This window comes from Nicotiana tabacum, chromosome 13 (genome assembly GCF_000715075.1).
Source record: "Nicotiana tabacum cultivar K326 chromosome 13, ASM71507v2, whole genome shotgun sequence".
Taxonomy (NCBI): Eukaryota; Viridiplantae; Streptophyta; class Magnoliopsida; order Solanales; family Solanaceae; genus Nicotiana; species Nicotiana tabacum.
The window spans coordinates 123,415,278-123,435,570 of record NC_134092.1 but is presented as its reverse complement, the minus strand read 5'-3'; the positions used below and the strand labels follow the sequence as shown (position 1 = coordinate 123,435,570).

At 37.8% G+C, this 20,293-nt stretch overlaps 1 protein-coding gene across 1 annotated transcript; it reads left to right on the top strand.

Annotated features, from left to right (window-relative positions):
- Positions 1-354: 354 nt before the first annotated feature.
- LOC107791768 (exocyst complex component SEC8) lies at positions 355-19,598 on the top strand. Its single transcript, XM_075228462.1, has 27 exons — positions 355-646; positions 768-825; positions 1,662-1,874; positions 3,200-3,373; positions 5,672-5,776; positions 6,147-6,256; positions 6,535-6,714; positions 6,963-7,125; positions 7,272-7,378; positions 7,955-8,253; positions 8,389-8,552; positions 8,700-8,815; positions 11,563-11,633; positions 11,825-11,955; positions 12,039-12,088; positions 13,224-13,324; positions 14,290-14,402; positions 14,601-14,708; positions 15,452-15,649; positions 16,262-16,347; positions 17,062-17,257; positions 17,340-17,417; positions 18,274-18,375; positions 18,469-18,543; positions 18,769-18,864; positions 18,961-19,010; positions 19,099-19,598. Exons 2-27 carry the CDS (start codon positions 784-786, stop codon positions 19,184-19,186), a joined length of 3,216 nt encoding a protein of 1,071 aa, XP_075084563.1. The 5' UTR covers positions 355-646; positions 768-783; the 3' UTR covers positions 19,187-19,598.
- Positions 19,599-20,293: the final 695 nt, after the last annotated feature.

Below are 20,293 nucleotides of genomic sequence, written 5' to 3'. Positions count from 1 at the left end.
ATCATTAATTAAACATGAAGGTCAATTCTATAATAATTAAAACCTGAAGATCACTTTGGCCAATTCAAGTTTGAAAAGAGGTCGCCTCGCCAACTACCCAAGTTACACATTTGGCTTGTCGATCAAAAATAATTATATATCGCTAGCTAAATATTTTTAAAAAATTATAATATATATATATATAATATTAGTATACAATAAAATATAATAATAAAATATATATTTTTACCGACTAATACTTTTTAGAGCGGCTATAACATGTAATTTTTACAAAGCTTTTCTTTCCTTAACACAATCACTTGAGAAGGTCAATGTAGAACAAAAGAAGGTAAGACTTTTTTCGTAGACCAGTCTATACCAGAAAAGTAATTCGTTTAATTTTAAAAAATATTAGTACTAGTAATAAACAGACGACATTAATTAAATTTAAAATTCTGACATCATCATCACCATCTCCATTCGGAATCTCCATCTCCATTTCAATTCTCCAGCTCCGCTCCGCTCTGGAGCTCTCCTCTTCCCTCCACCCCCACACCCACCCTACCCACCACCCCACCCAACACAGTCGTTTCAGTCACTCTTAATTGATGCAATTTAAGTCTTCTACTGTTTCTTAGATCCGAATAAATTTACAAATCCCTCTTCGGTATACTCTCTCTTCTCTTACAAATGCAAAACTACTGATAATTTAGATTCATATTTTGAGCTATTTTTAATCTGTCTGTCTTATTATTTGATGCGATTTTTATTTTTTGGTGATTTTGTAGTGTTAAGTATATTGAGATGGGAAAATTTGATCTACTGCCGATTCCTAAGGACAAATCGGTGAGTTTAACTCTTTCTTTTTCTCCTTAACTTTTCCTATTTATTGCCTTTTTTACAGCTGGATTTTGGCCTTTAGGGGATATTTGATGAATTTCACTAGATATTTTTACTCTTTATGACATGCCTTGCCTCTTTACTTTTTCTGCTTTCCTTAATTAGCTTAGAATCTTTCTATTTTTGGTAACTTGTGATGAAAGTTGGAGGCTTAGAGCTCATTGGGGTATTTCTTTGATCACATGCTCTGAAAAGATAAAACACTGGGTAATTTCTTCCCATCGGCTTAAGCCTCGGTGGGCAGAGTTACCCGGTACCTATGCTGGTGGAATTATCGAGGTGCACCCAAGCTTGTCGTACACCGTCATCATAACATAAAAAAGCTCACATGGGGTTTTTCTTTTCCCTTGTTTGAGTCTTGGGTTATTTCTGTAGCATTTCTTTGATCATATGCTCTGAAAAGAAATAATTGATGTGTGCCCTAGCTGGCTCAGACAGCACCGCCATAAAAAAAGGACAACTTATATGGGTTATTTCTTTTCTCTTATTTGAATCTTGGGGTATTTCTGTACCATTTCTTTGATCATATGATCTGTCGTACAATCTTGCTATTTGGTAACTTTTGATGAAATTTATAGTGATTGTGTTTTGATCTGTTATTTGAATCTTGCGTTTTTTCTGAAGCATTTATTTTGATATAGGCTCTGTGATTAGTAGCTTGCGGTCTTCCTATTTCCGTAACTTGTAGTGTTAAATATATAGTAATTGGGTTTTATCTCTTATTAAAATCTTGGGTTATATCTGTGGCATTTGTTTGATCATATGCTTTGTGGTAATTGCAGTACTTAAGGGAGGAACTTGCTAGGGTAGACGAGAACTGGGCTGCTGCTCGGTTTGATTCACTGCCTCATGTTGTTCGTATATTGACCTCGAAAGATCGTGAAGGTGATGTCCAGGTCTTAAAGGAGCAGAGTGAAATTATTGAGGAAGTTGTAGATGAAGTAGTGCATGCCTACCATGGTGGCTTCAATAAAGCTATTCAAAATTATTCTCAGGTGTCTTGTTACATCGTCTCTTGTTTATTTATTTCATTTTGAGGAAGTAGTGAATTTCCTAGATATGCAAATTTCTAGTTTCAAGCAAATATTTATGTAAGCGTACTATCCAAAAAAGAGATATTCATACTGAATGAGATTCTGATTTTTTGCTTTATCTGTCATGGATGCGATATTATCCTCTATCAAGTTGGTAGTCAGTAAATACTGAACTTATGGTCCACAATGGTTGCAGATTGTTAATTAGCAGAGTACTGAATTACGATGAAGTAGATCGTAGATCATGCTCTTTGATGTCTCCACCATGTTCAGAAGTTATTAATTGATATTTTCAATATATAGTAATAAATTAGTGCTATATGAAAGAAGTAATCTCCTTTGCATGTGCATTGAGGAATTAAAAAAGATATGAACAGAAAGAAAGCTCACTAGTGCAGATACATAAGATTCTGTCATCTTTACTTTCCTCATTTTTATGGTGATCACAATGACATGTATAGATAATGGAATTAATGTTGTTGAATAGGACTCCTACCCAATGCATGAATCCTGCATATAGGGTTTCTTTTATCTTTTCCTTTCTGTCAATAAAAGTTACTCTTGTATCTAAAAAAATCTTAATACAACAACAACAACAACGACCCAGTAAAATCCCACAAGTGGGGTCTGGGGAGGGTAGTGTATACGCAGACCTTACCTCTACCCCGAGGGGTAGAGAGGCTGTTTCCGATAAACCTTATCTAAAAATAAAAAAAATTGAACCAATGAGTTTGACATCAGCCCTTACTTTTGGCCCCAAAAAAAAGGAAAGAAAAATAAGAACACACTAACCAAAAGTCTTGTTTTCTATGATTAGATAGTAATTTATCCATTTTAAAATAGCATTTATTGATATATGAAAGCAGAGATACTTGTGTATTCAAGAAGTGCAGAATCCTGGAGTGTCCCAAAAAAATTATTACCAAAAAAGCTTATAATTCATAATATAAACTAACCTAATAATGTCGCTGTTGATTTCACAATTTATGAAATCAATCGAATTTATGTGTTAGGTCTTTCTAAAAGGGGCAAATATTTAAAGGTCTTATTAAAGTTATTCTCTATAGCAATAACGTGAAATGAAAAATGACTTGTATCTGGTGAAGTTGATGCTACTTCTGAAGTAAGGTCAGAAGAGGGCTTCTTTCAGCAGCCTGAAACATGAGTTTTAATGTATGTAATTACTGTTAAGCAATCGCTGAAGTCTAGTTTTATGCTTCTCTTTTTCCTTTTCTTTTATATCAACAGTTATTCATCTTATTCTATTACTCTGCTTTTACCTTCAGATTTTGCGGTTATTCAGTGAATCTACCCAAAGTATTGGTGTTTTAAAAGGTGACTTGGCGGAGGCTAAGAAGCTTCTTGGTGCCAGAAACAAGCAGTTGCATCAGTTGTGGTATCGCTCTGTTACATTGCGACATATTATCTCCTTGTTAGATCAAATAGAAGGCATAGCTAAGGTCAGTTGTCTTTATGCTTTATATTTTTTTATTAGTCCCGTTGCTATATTTTTGCTCCAGTCCCTGCTATATCTCTAATTAAATGCCGAGTTTAATTCAATACGCTCTGTCTATCTTAAGAATGGATAGGTGCATACTAGCAATGAAAAAAATGTTTAAACTACTTGATGTACTGGTGATAGGAGGTAGGATGATTAGAATGGTTCCCTGTAATTGGGGTTGTTGCCCAGTTTCAGTTCTGTTTCTTTGCTTGTGTTGAGCTGTAAAGTTTACTTGGTAATAAAAAAATTTAGTTGCCAAAAAAATAATGTTTAAACTACTACTTACCAAGAAAAATGCTTAAACTACTTTGTTTGAAAGATAATTTAGAGTCTTGTATCTGTGCGTCCACTTAGAAGTAGAAACTACTTTCTTTGAAAGATAATTTTGAGTCTTGTATCTGTGCATCCACTTAGAAGTAGAAAGCTATATATATTTTCTGAAACAGGTAAGGATTTTATAAATGACAACAACCAAGCACTAAGACAGTGCTTGTGATTACACGTTATTGGGCCCCCCTATACAAAATCAAAAAGAAGGGATCCCATCTGTACAGAAGAACCTAATTCTGTAGTAAATTGATGTAATCTAGCATGCTGTCTTCATCCTTTACATTTTGGATGTTGCACCAAAAAGCCAAAAACCATAGACATCTGAAGTTGGATTTTACTTTGAATCAGTTGAAGGCTTCAAAACATAGTTTTTCAAGGTCCTACTGAAGAGTAAATATAGTTTTAATTTGTCGATAAAGGAAACTACCAAATAGCTTGATCCGTGGCTCTGGCTCTCTGTGCTATAAATATGAAGCTATAAAAGGACCTTTTCAGCGCATCCAAGGGTGAGGCTCAGAGGTCGATGAAGCTGGAATAAAGACCATGGCAGATCAGGGTTTGAATCCCAGTGGAGGCAGAAAAAGTTGGATGATTTCCTCCCATCAGCCTAAGTTTTTGTGGATAAAATTACCGGTATCTGAATAGGTGCGAGGATGTAGCACCCAGTGGGATAGTCGAGTCGCGTGCAAGGCGACCTCTACATCACTGTTGTAAAAAAAGATAAAAAAGAAAATAGAAGAACCTCTCAGTAGGTAATTAACATGATTAAAATGGTCATATTGTTAAAACTGTTCATGCTAGTATCCATGTAGTTCTGGATCAATGGTTTGGTTGTAAAAGCATAGTGGAATATAATTGTCATGTGTTTTAATCGCTGTGTTCAAGTAATTAATCCCAGAGAAACAGTACAGTACGTATCTAAAATACATCAATCATATAAAATTATTCTGAAAAGGGAAAAACCATTAAATACACAGAGGTCAGTGCTCGAGATTCTATATGATAAGTAGCTCATCGCAGTTGGAAGTAGTGATTCCATCTATCCTCTGGTTGGCACACGAATTCTTCAATGAAATTTCTCCCTTCCCTTTTTATGTTTTTGGTCTCTCGCCTTCTGCATTAAAGAAAGGTAATTTACGTATTAATTTTTATTGACCTGATGCTTCTTATACCTGTGAGAAGATGTTTGACCAGAATTATATTCTCCTCCTAATCTGATAAAAGGAAAGGCTGGCTTTGGTATTGCTTAGCGGGTTAGTTAGTAAAAAGATGAGGCCCTATGGAGATTGCTGATTGGGCTATATGAGCTTGACAGGACAGTTTAGGGGTGGTCTTTCCATTCTACAGTTTTACTGTATTCTATATTGTCATTAAGACTCACGAAGCCGAAAGGATTCTCTATTAGGATGCCAGGTTGAGGATAAACTGTTGAACCATCCTTGTGGGGAGCAGCTCTCAGTCTCAATAATGAAAATATTTTGTAAATTTTTTCAAGTCCATGACTAATTGAACTTTTAGTAAACTTCATCTATTAGAAGGGTCAAGGGTGCCAGGTTGAGGATAAACTGTTGAACCATCCTTGTGGGGAGCAGCTCTCAGTCTCAATAATGAAAATATTTTGTAAATATATTCAAGTCCATGACTAATTGAACTTTTAGTAAACTTCATCTGAGCACTTGCTCTTCCCAAATTGTGGTATGAATTTTTCATCTTGGACTTGCCTTATATTTATATTATGCTCTTGGCTTCTCAAGTGTTTATGATGCTGCCACCCTCCCAGAGACTCCTGTACAAGCAATTTTAATCAAGAAGAGGCTGCCCGTATTGATGATGCTATGCTGATTCTCAGATTCTTTCAGCGCTTTATTTTATCATTCATTGTCCGTCTTCATTCTTGTTGATGCATTACCTTGTTTTTCTGCCACAGGTTCCTGCTCGTATTGAAAAGCTGATTAATGAAAAGCAGTTCTACGCTGCCGTGCAGTTGCATGTTCAATCAGCTCTTATGCTTGAGCGAGAGGGCCTTCAAACGGTGGGCCAATTAAAACTTCATAGCTAATTCTACCTTCACACTTGTGGCTGCTCGGAAAAAACTGTGGACAAAATTTTAACACTGACTTTTTTTGTCTCACGTGGATCAAATTTCTCTACTATGTTCATGATACCTAGTTTGAAATGTACGTTAAAACTGATTTTTGTTAAAAGAGGCAGCTTTTTGTTCTATAGGAATTGCATTGATATTACAAATGCTGCATCTCCTGTGGTCAACACTGCATAACCAATTTCAAGTTGATGAACAAGTTTTTAGCACTAATCTCTTGTAGCATTGTTTGTTGGCAATCCTTGCTCAATGTTGAAAGGATGGCCCAGTGTACTTACTGTATATTGCTGGCGTCACACAGGTTGGTGCTTTACAAGATGTCAGATCTGAGTTGACAAAGCTACGAGGCGTTCTTTTCTATAAAGTTTTGGAGGATCTGCATGCCCATCTTTATAATAAGGGTGAATACAGGTACATATTATTTTCCCCTGAGTCTATATAAACCTTCTAGTTTTTTGAGATTGTATACATGCCAAGTCTCTCATTTGTAGACATTATTCTTTTTGATCGATGAATCTGAAGTTTGATATCCATATCTTGCTGTCTTTATCCACTTAAAATATTGAAGCAGTTTTGGAGGCAATTCTTCTTGTACTTTGTTATCCTTAACTTTCTGTTAAAGAGGAGCCACATGCTTTTAATTTTAGATGTTGCTGTATATTTGCTTAACATTGTCCTTCCTTTTGCAGCTCAACTCTCTTCAGTATCAGTGAAAGGGACGATGAAGTACCGACCACTGTTGCTGTACCATTGTCCATGAACAACTCACAGCCTCTCTCTCGAAGAACTAGGTTGCTAAAAGGTGAAAATCAGTTTGGTTCATTTGGACCTGGGGATGGATCTCACAGAACTAGCTCTATTGATGGCAGGTAAGACAAAAAATTTAAGTGATGTGGTTCTGTTGGTAATATCATCCTCAATATTGCGGCAGATGACCACATGTAATCTAGACCTACCTCTTCCATTGATTTCATCTTTAAGTGAAACTTGACAGAATCCTCATTAAACGCCTTGCAGTGATAGTTTAACTTTATCAATCTCTTGGTAGATTCTCCATCTATTCTTCTTCTGGTGCAAATGATAGCTGCCGAGTCACTTTCTTCTGCCTTATTTGCAGCTCTGTAGCAGAAGGTCATGATGAGGATGGTGAAGATACTGTGTCAGATGGCTATCCTACCTCTTTAAGGATTAATGGCACTGATGGTGCTTCGAAGGATGTCAAAATGGTTTCTCATCAAATTCCGACATGGCTTTCAGATTCTACACCAGATGAATTTGTTGTAAGAAAGTTGCCAAACCCAACTAATTTGGGGTTGTGGCATAGTTGACTGATTGATACAAAGTTGCCTTCTGCATGCTTGTCAATATCAAAGTTCTGATATATATTCATAAGAGTGCTAATGATTCCGATATACTTCAAATGTAGGAAGCAATCAGGAAAACTGAAGCCCCGTTGCATGTGAAGTACTTGCAGACCATGGTGGAGTGCCTTTGCATGCTTGGGAAAGTTGCAGCAGCAGGAGCCATAATATGGTTAGTCCTGATATTCATAATTTTGGGCCAATTGGAAGCAAAGCTCTGAGTTGATCACCTGCATTCTCTTCTTTTTTCGGGTAGAGATATGTTTTAGAATGACCTGTAGGCTGTGGGATTCAAATAGGTGCTAACCAAAAAGATAATCTGGCAATAGGGGAGGGGTGATTCTGCCATTGATGGCGGAGAAATGATCAAAGGAAGGTTGTAGAGCTTTGCTGGTCAGTTGAGACAGAGAAGCTCTTTTAAAACTTGTAAACGAACTGGCTAAGACCCAATTTCTCAATACGGCAAACCATGTCAACTGAAGGATGACATTCACGGTCTTAAGGCAGCCTTGCACTTTTGGGACCTATTAGCAAATAAATGTATTCCTGTTAATGCTTGAATACAATGCTAATGGAGGTTACCAGAACTATGATTCGAGACTATGATTTTATCTTTGCTCTAAATTATGATGATTTGACTTGTTTACTTTTCATGATTGAATTGGTTGACTCTTATATTTTTTCTTTCTGTAAAGAGGTTATCTTCTTCGTGTGGTATTTGAATATTTAGTCTCTGACATTTCAACAGCCAAAGGTTGCGGCCTACAATTCATGAGATAATCACAACAAAGATCAAAGCTCATGCAGAAAATGCTCCACGGCCTGGCATTGGCCAGGCTGCCCAAGCAGCCATTACTGGTCTTCACTATCTAAAAGGGCAGTTGGAGAGTTTTCAGTCATCGAAACAGAAGCATCAGAATGGGATATATCTTGCAGTGCTACTAGCAGTCAGCCCTGTTTCACCTGTCATGGCTCCTACAGGAACAGCACAGGCTGCTGCAAAGGAACTCCTTGATTCAATTCTTGATACTGTTGTTCATATATTTGGTAAGTGATAAGGTCTTGCAAATTTCTTCATCAGTTTTGCTTCTTCATTCCTTATTGATTTTGCTTCTAGTAATCTACATTCAACTCCACAATCTCTTACTTTCGGTTTGTGATTGCAACTGGAACAATTTCCAGAGAATCATGTCATTGTTGGAGAACTTCTTGAGTCAAAGTGCTCGCAACAAGTTGACCTGAACACGCCTAAGTCCATGCCTACAGACATCAGTTGGAACCCTGATTCAGATGCTTCTCGTGACACTGGAGGCTATAGTATTGGCTTTTCATTGACTGTCTTACAGGTCAGCTTCTTCCATGTTAATCATTTGCATCCTGATGCCCAAGATCCCCCGAGTTGATTAGATTACAGATGTATGGTGTAGTAACAAAGCAGTGCCAACTCGATGATGGATGATACAAATATATTCACTAATGTTATTTGTAAACAGAGTGAATGCCAGCAACTCATATGTGAGATCCTGCGAGCTACTCCAGAAGCTGCATCCGCAGATGCTGCTGTCCAAACAGCAAGACTTGCAAGCAAGGCCCCTTCAAAGGATAAGAGGCAAGTTAACGGACTGCTTATCACTGTTCTTGTTCTTTTGTTTGGGGTATATACTATGTTAAGGGGAGGGACTGGTTGAAATCATGTGCATTCATCGAGTCAAATCCCGTTTTAACATATCTCTTGATGCTTGTAAGTTGTAACCAAATTGGAAACGCCTAAGTGTTGGTTGTGGTTTTTTTCCTACCAATTGGGGCTCTCCCTTCACCACCCCCATGGGGATGGTCTACACTGTTCATAACTACTCCTCTTACTACAGGACGCTTACCTAGCCAACGCTTAGATCGGGGGGGGGGGGGGGGTCTTGTATCTCTGGTTTCTCTTAGCACTATCTATATGCTAAGGACTATAATTGTTAATAAAATACCTGGGGCCTCGTTCGGAAAAAGATATGTCCCAATTCTGTTAGTGGGGTAGAGTAGCTGGAAAGTGGCAGCTACTCATAAATTTAAATCATTAATTTTTTTTATTTGTTGATGGAAGAGGCACTTATTAGACGGAGATGACATACTTACTTCCATAAACTATTGAACGAGGAGGGGGATAAAAGCATTGTGCTGGGTGATTTGGAGCACTCCAAGGGTCAGTGTGATTTTGGGTATTGTAGGGGTATTAAGGTTAAGGGGGCGTTGCGTAAGATGAGCAAAGGTAGAGCGACTGGGCCAGACGAAATCCCGACGGAAATTTTGAAGAACGCGGGTTGGGCAGGCTTGAAGGGGCTTACTGGGTTGTTCCATGTCATTTTTAGGACGAAGAAGATGCCTGAATAATGGAGGTGGAGTGCAATGATTCCATTGTACAAGAACAAGGATGATATCCAAAATTGCAACAACTATAATGCTGTTGAGTCACACTATGAAAGTTTGTGAGAGAGTGGTGGAAGTCAGGGTGAGGAGTGTGTCTACTTTCGAGAACCAGTTCGGATTCATGCCGGGGCGATCGACTACGGAAGCTATTCATCTGGTGAGAAGATTGGTGGAGCAGTATAGAGAGAGGAAGAAAGGCTTGCATATGGTGTTCATTGACCTAGAAAAAACATATGATAAAATCCCGAGGGAGGTTCTGTGGAGATGTTTGGAGGTTAGCGGTGTTCCGGTAGCGTACATTAGAGTAAAGATATGTACGATGTTGCTAGGACTTGGGTTGTGGACTGCGGGAGGTGACTCGGAACACTTCCCAGTTGTGATGGGGTTGCACCAGGGATCGACCCTTAGCCCATTTTTATTTGCCTTTGCGATGGATTTGTTGACGCGACACATTCAAAGGGAGGTGCCATGGTGCATGTTATTGCCGATGACATAGTGCTGATTGACGAGACGTGAGGCGGGGTTAAATGCAAGGCTAGAGGTTTGGAGACACGCACTGGAGTCTAAAGGTTTCAAGTTGAGCAGGACCAAAACATAATACTTGGAGTGAAAATTCAGTAACGGGACTCATGTAGTGGACGTGGATGTGAAACTTGATACTCAAGTAGTTTCAAGTATCTCGGGTCTATAATCCAAGGTAATAGAGAGATTGACGAGGATGTCACACATCGTATTGGAGCAGGTGGATTAAATGGAGGCTCGCATCCAGTGTTTTATGTGATAAGAATGTGCCACCAAGGCTCAAGGGTAAGTTCTACAGAGCGGTGGTTAGACCAACTATGCTGTATGGGACTGAGTGTTGGCCAGTCAAAAACTTTCATGTTCAGAAGATAGAAAGTAGTAGAAACAAGGATGCTGAGATGGATGTGTGGGCACACCAGGAGATATACGATTAGGAATGAAGTTATTCGACAAAGTGGGAGTGGCCCCCTAGGATGACAAAGATGCGGGAGTCAAGGCTGAGATGGTTCGGGCACGTAAAGAGGAGAAACACTGATGCTTCTGTTAGGAGGTGTGAGAGGCTGGTCATGGCGTGTCTGAGAAGAGGTAGGGGTAGGCCAAAAAAATACTGGGGAGAGGTGATTAGGCAGGACATGGCGTTGATTCAGCTTACTAAGGACATGACCCTTGATAGAAGGGTGTGAAGATTGAGAATTAGGGTAGAAGGTTAGTAGGGGGTGGAGAGTTTTTCCGTCCATTATCAGTGGTATTAGTAGCACTCGTATTTTCATATTCTTAGAGCTCTATTTACACCATGTTGTTTTGTTCGCTTCAATTGTTGTTACTGTTCGGTGCTACTTCTTTTCCTCTTCCTCTTCTTCTTCTTCTTTGCACCGTCAAGTGTTTTAATATTGTATCGCACCATCAAGCTGCTTTTCTCTCTTTTTTAAGGGAGTAGCTCTTCGCCCTATGATTTTCACACAGTTGACATTGTTAGAATGTGATTGTTTTACGTAAAGACTAAAACCAAAACCAAGCCCACAAGCCATCTGAAGTTTTGTGCCTAAGATTTGTTTAAATGGTATCGAATTGCAGAACAGATGGTTCACTTTGGGCATTCTGTAGTTTTCCAGTGGAAATTCATATTTCACTTATGCCCGCAGAAATACATCCAATTTTAGCTGGTGGCAGCATTATGAAAAGAAGAAACGTAAAGTAATTGCTTTTTTGTTTGTGAGCTAAGTGGTGAAAATGCTTCCCCTCTTGCAATAAGATAGAGTAGTGGACTGTTGTGGAACTTGGATCATTGATGTCATCATATATTGTTCTCAACATTTCGTTTTCCATGGAAAAAAGGAACTACTTTTTGTTCTTTTAGCTATCATATGTCAACTTTCTCTCTAGTGACCATGGACCATCTTTGATTCGTATTGGTTACAGGGATGGGTCAGAAGATGGTCTAACATTTGCATTTCGTTTCACAGATGCTACTCTATCCATTTCAAATCAAGGTATGTCAGGAGGTTTACCAAAACAACAAAGTTTATTAGCTTTAGATTCGTTTTGTTGGGCATTGTACATGTCTATTTTCTTATTGATCTTCCTACTAAAATAATGAGCAGGGTGAGAAAGCTTCTTATTGCACCTTCAATCTCTTGTTTGGTTAGTTTAATGATTTGACTCCGTAACAATTTTCACTCAGGGGTTGATCTCATTAGGCAAGGATGGAGTAAGAGAGGCTCCAATGTGCTCCAAGAAGGTTATGGTACAGCAGCTATTTTACCTGAGCAGGGAATTTATTTAGCAGCCTCGTTATACCGGCCTGTTCTTCAGGTTTGATCTAATCATAATGCTATAATCAGTCCAAGAGTACTGGAAAGTTCTACGCTAATTTTACTCCAACATTCTGTGAACAGTTCACGGATAAAGTCGCTTCCATGCTGCCACAGAAGTACTCGCAACTTGGGTAAGCTGGATTCTTTTGTACCTTATCTTTTTTGATCTATCATGTTTTCAATATTTGTGTGAAATGTAAGGGTTATTGATGACAAGTAACCTTCTTTTCACATTGACCCCACCTTGAAATGATTTGTCTACTAACCAGCAGAAGCACTTCCCCACCAAAGTAAATAGGAAATTAGGATTAATTTCATCCTGCTTTGTTAATTCTACTGCTTTGGTATAGAGAAATCTATATTGCTAAAGAAACAGTTAATGATTTAGCATATTTGTGTTTTGGTGTTTACTTTTCTCATTTCCATGCTGCGCTTATAGTGTAACAAAATGTCCCAGAGTTATGGAAGGCAATTTTGTCTCTGTATGTTATTTGGAAACTGCGTGATTTTCCTTAAAAAGTTTGATGCAGTTATTATATTCACCGAAGGCTGTTTGGTCTAGAAGCAAATTATACGAGGATTAGTAATGCATGTATTATGTAATACAAGGAGTAATAATGCAGGGATTGTAATGCAGGGATAGTAGTACTAGTTGTAATGTAGGAATTACTTATTATTGGATGTTTGGTTTAATTATATTAAAAAAATAGTATATAGTGTATATTTTAATTTTTTTTACAAAATAAAATATTATTGCTACATGAAGGGTTTTTTGTCATTTATAGTTTTAATCCATGTATTACTACCACACTTTGTGGGATTTTACTGGGTTATTGTTGTAGTAAACCATGTATTACTAATCTTGCGTTCCTATTCTACATTCTATCCCGCATAAAATAATATATAGATTCAGGTTAAGTTATGCGGGTATTATTTATGAGGACAACCTGTTTCATAAACTGTTTAATTGCTCCTATACCAACATCTGTTGCTAACAGTCTCTGGCACCTCCCAGATTTTAAAGTTGTATGGGACTTTGCAGCACATGCCTGTGAAAAAGCTGCTCCTAAGGTGTTTGTAACAGGTTTTAGATGCTTATTAGCTTAGTGCTAGTGGGTATCACATCTTCTACGTTTTGTTTAGGAATATTAAATGCACTCTCAACCATGTTATTTGTTCCAATAGAGGTTGCATCAGCAATAGTGCAAATCCAAGTTTCATTATAATCTGACACTCTCCCTTAACTTTTACTTATAATTATTGCAGGAATGATGGACTTCTGGCATTTGTGGAGAACTTTGTGAAGGATCACTTCTTACCAGCAATGTTTGTTGATTATCGGAAAGCTGTACAGCAGGCAATATCAAGCAAGTCTCTTAACAGGCTACATTCTCTGCTAGCTAATGAGAGTTATTGAAGTTGCAAAACAATCGTCTGTTGTTAAAAACACAAATAGGAACTTTAATGGTAAACAAGAAGAAGAAGAAAGCGTGCTCACATTAAATGGGAAAATAATCATAAAAGAATATTGCATTGCATGTTGTTATCAAAAAGAATATTGCTTGCATGATTGAGAAAGAGATTTGAAGATGTGGCATTGATGAGACAAGTTCCTAATTTCATTGTCTTTCTAAGCATCCAGCCAAATACCTTCAACGACACCTTTGATTAATTTTGTGACGAAGGTTTAGTTGATGCGGATCTTTGGGTTTGATCTCAAAAGTTCCCAGGCCACATCCACACATTACACTAGTGACATATTTCCTTAGCATCGATAACCTTTCTTGTCTATTGCTGCTTTTTTCTCGATAGTGGAGTTTTGCATCTATCTGTCCATGTACAACATATGAACAAGTAGTATTACTAAATGATATGCGTAATTATGCATCAACAATACTAGCTCTTGGCCTGTGTATTGGTAAGTTCAAACTTTATCCTACGTACCGCCAAAAGTACAATAAATGCCAGATACTTGATACTTTTACTTATTAAACACCAAGTTTGGCTGGGGCTTTGGTCTAGTGGTAAGTGCACAAAGCGTGATGTGTGGGTAGATTCGAACTATGCCACAAAAAAAACCCTGGTATTTAAGTGGAGAAGGGTAGAAGGGTGGGGCCCCATTATTCACTAAGTTTTGAACTGTGTGCTACCGGCCCTCTGGGATTTCTTGGTCATAAAAGAAACAGCTAGAGTAAATTTAGAGATGGATTTAAGGCGATGCTTAATATTCACAATTTTCCTCAAATGTACTAGAAATATAAAATCTGCTTTGACATTGTTGAATTATGTAGATAGATACTATGAAGTTGTAAAACTTAAAGTTCTTTTGTAGGCCCAGCGGCATTTCGTCCACGCGCGCATGCTGTCACATCTTATACCCCATTGGTTGAGAAAGGTCGACCTATCCTGCAAGGACTTTTGGCAATAGATTTCTTAGCAAAAGAGGTACTATATGTTCATTGCTTTTTCTGATAAATCTTGGATCTCTATCATTTCGTTATTTTTGAGCAGGAGTCAAATGCCTTAAAGTTAATCTGTTCTCTGCTGTTAGCAAGTACGAGCGATGGTTAACATCATAAATTGTTGTATACAAGTGAAGACATCATTGTTTTTGTCCTCTTATGATATTTTACATTCACACAGGTGCTTGGATGGGCACAAGCAATGCCAAAGTTTGCTGTTGCTCTTGTGAACTATGTTCAAACTTTTCTTGAAAGAACATATGAAAGATGTCGCACTTCATACATGGAGGTTTGAACAATTCTTTCTCCTTTGGTGGTTTTTAGTATAGGTAGAGAGGTGCTTGTATCACATATCTTGTATTGTTATTACTTGCCATCAGTAGTTTGTTATCACGACATATCTTGTACTGTTATTACTTGCTACCAGTACTCCTGTCATCTTCTCTTTTGCATTCTTGGATTTAGTTTTCTAAATATCTTGTATGATTGTTATTTGCTATCAGTGCTTCTTCCATCTTTTCTTAGTCAAGGGTCTATCGGAAACATTCTCTTTGCCCTTCTAGGGTAGGGATAAGGCTGCGTAAATCCTACCCTTCCCGGACCCCACTTGTAGGATTACACTGGGCAATTGTTGTTGCTATTGTAGGGAGGTGCTAATCAATATTTCTTGTTCCGAAGAGGATCATCTATAGAATGGGAGGATTAGTTCTCTACTGTTCTTTAATCAGAATAACTATATATATCAGATGAGAAAAAATCTCTTTTCAAGATACAAGTAGAGTTTTACAGCTAATTTACTGCTAAACAAAAGTCTTCCAAACAAACAAACAAATCAGAGAGTTGCCTTATGAGCATACCCTTAATTCTTATATCATCATGTTTATTATCTTTTTCCTCATAAAATGTAAACATTCACTTTGTGGGGCATAGTTAAAAGATGGAATAGAGTAGAGAAGTAGAGTATTATTAGGTTGCCTCAATTTCCTCGTTCCATCTTTATTCACTTGACCATCCTATATCTTATTTATTCAGGCAGTTCTTGAGAAGCAAAGTTATATGCTCATTGGCAGACATGATATTGAAAATCTGATGCGACGCGATCCAGCCAGTACGTGTTTACCCTGTTCAATTGGTGAGCTAAATGCAGAAAATGGTGCTGCCAATGCTGAAAATTTGGAGGTTGAAATGGAAATCAGCGACACGTTATTGAATTTGAGGCCAATCAGACAGGTATCTTCTTGAGCAGGTTAATAGTTGATGATTCTTGGGCTGTTACAAGATGCACTGCATATTTTCCGTCTTTGTAGCATGTTTCTGTCATCAACAGGTTTACCTCCATTTCATGCTTATTGTCTACTAAATGACTCCGAAGAGTGTTACTTGATCAATGAACTCCAAGGAAAGCAATGGAATATTCACAGTAGAAATTTAACATTATTACTCATGTTTTAAAACAAATGCTGCTGGAAAATGCCTGTGTAAAAAAGCTTTAGATTAAATGGGAGATACTTACCGACACCGTGGCTACGTAGACAATAGCTAAAGAGGGTAAGACTTGGTCCAGGATGATCAGTATCAGACCTATTAGAAATGCAATGCTTTTGTTCTAATTGGAATGAAGAAGAAGAGGAAGATGAATGCTAATGTGAAAAGAGGTGGAATTACTACTTGCTGCATTACCCCATAAATGAGATGAATGTGAAAATAATGGGGCAATAGATGATAGCATAGAGCTGACATTGATTCAGAAAACTTGACAAGTTAAATAAGTTGATTTAAATTTTCTCCGTGCAGTGTCAGAAGATTTTGAGATGATAAGCTAGTTTCGATTCCTTTTTGCAGGAAAACTTGATTCGTGATGATAACAAGCTAATTTTACTGGCATCTTTAAGTGATTCATTGGAATATGTTGCTGATTCAATTGAAAGGCAAGTTCTTAAATCTTTTTGCAGTATTGTCCTTCGTTTTGAATGTTTACTTGAGTCTGGAGAACATAGAGTTTTTCATGTGTTCTCACATAGTTCGGGAGAGGACTGCCGCACAGACACGCATTTATGAATAACTGTACTCATGATGACATAGATAGGCGAAAATATGTCTGTTCATTTGGTTATGGTACACTAATTTAGTTAGAGCGCACAATAGATGCCTCATATTTGCCTATCATTTGTCATTACCAATCAGCAGTGACAACTCTTTGGCGTCTTACTTTGATACTCTTAATCGACATCTCATCTTTTCAAATTTATTTTTATGTTTTTAACAATTTGGACCCGTCCTTTTAGAGTTTTAATACTTAGAATGATCTATAATTTTAATTTGACCGCACGTCTTATTTGTATAACAATAGGAAGGAGTTGTCTTACTGAAAGGAAGAAAAAGGTTTTCTAGAGAAAAGGAAAAAGAAAAGTTGTCTTGAAAACATAGACACATCTGAGATACTGGTACCCTTAAAATTGCTGTGTCTGCCTCCTCTTCCCCTCACAAGCTCTTTCCCCTCACCAAGGTTGTTGGCTAAATGCATCATTTTTCATTTAGGGGAAGCTTTGACATTGATTGTTGATTGAATATAATGAAATTTTCTGTTTGAACTTGGAATACCTTTTTATTGCTAGTAAGCCTAGTTCTGATGCAAATTACAGGCTTGGGAAGATTTGCCCTAGCACATCAAATCAGGTAGAAGAAAATGTGAAGCAGAAAGCTCCAAAGCATTCTAGAACAAGCAGTATACCTCCTAAGGATTTGACATCTTTCGCTGAAGAATATAAGAAACTTGCAATTGATTGCCTCAAGGTTCTTCGTGTGGAGATGCAATTGGAGACTATTTTTCATCTGCAGGTTTGTGGCATGTGTGGTGAATTCCATTAACTTTGTGGAAGAGGTAATATTTACAACCAACAGTGTGAACAACTCTTTACAGGAAATGACGAGTAAGGAATACCTGGATGATCAAGATGCAGAGGAGCCGGATGATTATATAATTTCGTTAACTTCCCTGGTAAATATTTCTTCGGTCTTTGCTTATTATAATTTTCCTATCATTTCCTCGTAAAGATCTCTTTCCTTACCCTTTACAAAGTCTCCTTGTGGTAGTATTCGTATGTTGTGGTCTACCACATGATCTCTCTTTCTGTCTTCTCCTTTGAGATTCCAATTCTCACTTTGTGGATGAGCTAAACTTGTATGCTGATTTTCTCTTGGGAGGGTAGCACGACAATATCATGTTTCTTGTATTTTATTTTGTATCCCGACTTCATTACAGGGTTTCATACCTCCTTGGTGCCCAATCCGTGATATTAATTCTAAAGAAATATATGGAAATTTATTAGAAAATCACTTAGAAGATAAAGTTTTATAACAATGTGTGAAACATTCTAAGCACTTGACGAGTAACTTAGGCTTCGGGGACCAGCTTATTTGGTATGAACTTAGAGACCTTGAGTATATAAAAATGGTACTGCCATTTGGCCAATTGACTTATAACTTTCCTTCTGGAATGGCCTCATGTAGTCTTTACTCTTTAGAACAAATACGTAAAAGTCGTTCAGAGATGTAAATAGCATGGACTGGAGAGGAGGAAAATCATCTCGCTGTGTTTGTTGTGTAGCTTTTTCCAGAAGATTTGAGAAACCATTGAAGCTAGATGACAAACGCTTATATTTTTGCTTTTGCATATTACTCGTTCAGGGTTAATTCATTGGTTTTCTTTCTTCCAATTGCATCTTTTTGGGTTTGTTATCAACCGATTGAATTTTTTTGTCCTATTCTTTTTAGTTCTTCACTCTTATTATATAAAAGGTGAAGAACCTACACTTATTGTATATCTATGTTTTCCTCTGGTTTCTGTAATCCAGATAACACGCCGGGATGAGGAAATGGCACCCTTCATTGCAGGATCAAGGCGGAACTACATATTCAGTGGTATATGTAGTGTTGCTTCAAATGCATCAATCAAGGTCTGCATAGAGCTGTTCTGTTGATAAAATTCTAATATTCAACTGAATTTCTTACCACCTCCCATCTTATTCTTCTCTTTTATCACCTCTTAGGCTTTGGCTGATTTGAAATCTATCAACCTGTTTGGAGTTCAGCAAATATGCCGTAATTCCATCGCACTGGAACAGGTGATTTCTCTTTCCTTGAAAGGATTTCTTTATATTGCTTCCATTTATTGAGCTAAATGCAATTCAATTAATTTGATCTCTGAATTAACACCTCAAGGAAACCAATGTGCTATTATCTGTCTACTCAATGATTCTACTTAATTTTCGTTTTTCCTTCTAGCTCCAATGCTTGCGTTATTATTTTCCCCCACAGCATAGCTAATAGTTTTCTTCCAAGTGGTGCAGGCTCTGGCTGCTATCCCCTCGATAGACGGTGAGGCTGTGCAGTTGAGATTAGATCGTGTTAGAACGTACTATGAGCTGTTGAACATGCCATTTGAGGTAATTAAGTATGGAAGTTCACGTCGTTTAATTTTCTGATGTCATGCTTCTGATATTTAGTTGTATCATGTGTGACCATTGAATTCCTTTTCTCAGGCCCTACTTGCATTTATCGCGGAGCATGAGAACCTGTTTACATTTGCAGAGTAAGTATATTAATGTTAATGCGGTTAATAGATGTGACAATTGGGCTACAAGTGGTGATAAGAATGACATTCAATATCTTCTCTTCAGGTACTCTGATCTTCTAAAGGTCCAGGTCCCGGGTAGGGAAATTCCAGCTGATGCACAAGATCGTGTAGCTGAAATTTTACCCCGCTAGTTCAAATTGATGTGCAGCAAGAACCCTGCATATATTGGAATTTGCTGAACAACAGTGTTTGCAGATTGATTTTTTTCCGTTGCAGAGCTTTGTGAAGTGCAGGCATATGTATAGATTGTCGGCTATGATAGTGGGTGCTTAAACTGGAGTTGGAACTAAATTGCATGGAAGAAGCATAACCAGAGTGCACCTTCGCCTTCGGATGGTCGATAAATGTTAATGGTTTTGGTCAGGCTTGATAGACTTTTTGTTGTTATTATTCTTTTTGTAGTCATATTCTTTAGTGTCTTGCATCATTTTTGGCAAGCTTTTATTTTCTTCTTGTTCATATGAAGGGCTTTTCTTTAGTTTGGATGAAATGGATCATGTCTGTAAAATACTGTATTGAGTAATAAAAGATCTTTGCTTCAAACGCTGATTGTAAGTTGATCGTCAACACTGGCTATTTACTCCATTTGCATATTAACCCTTTGGCTATTAAAGGAAATTGACACTAAAACTTTTTTCGGAGTTTTAAGTTTAGTGGTGCAACTCAGGGAGTGAAGGAGATGTGAGGTTGCATTCACAAGTCATCCGAGAAGTTTTAAGTACCTTGAGTCTATTATACAGGGATGGGGAGATTGATGAAAATGTCACACATTGTATTGGGGCGGGATGGATGAAATGGAGACTTGCTTCCAGTGTTTGTGTGACAAGGTACCACCAAACTTAAAGGTATGTTTTATAAAGTGGTGGTCAGACCAGCTATGTTTTATGAGGTTGAGTGTTGGTTAGTCAAGAGCTCCCATGTTCAGAAGATGAAGGTAGCACAGATGAGGATGTTGGGCTGGATGTGCGGGCATACTAGGTTAGATAAGATTAGTAATTGAGTTATTCGGGACAAGATGAGTGTGACCCCTATTGAGGACAAGATGTGGGAAGCAAGACTTAGATGGTTTGGACATGTGAGGAGGAGAAGCACAGACGCCCAGGTAAGGAGGTGTGAGGGGTTTTGGAGGGCCTCAGGAGAGGTAGAGGTAGACCGAAGAACAGTTGGGGTAAGGTGATTAGGCATGACATGGCGCAACTACAGCTGACCGAGGACATGACCCTTGATAGGAAGGTGTG

Bases quoted from the DNA above. Each gene is read 5' to 3' on its own strand.
- LOC107791768 (XM_075228462.1), top strand. From the start codon at position 784: ATGGGAAAATTTGATCTACTGCCGATTCCTAAGGACAAATCG. The intron at 6,715-6,962 runs GTAAGACAAAAA...CCTTATTTGCAG, and splicing joins ACTAGCTCTATTGATGGCAG to CTCTGTAGCAGAAGGTCATG. The intron at 11,956-12,038 runs GTTTGATCTAAT...TTCTGTGAACAG, and splicing joins TATACCGGCCTGTTCTTCAG to TTCACGGATAAAGTCGCTTC.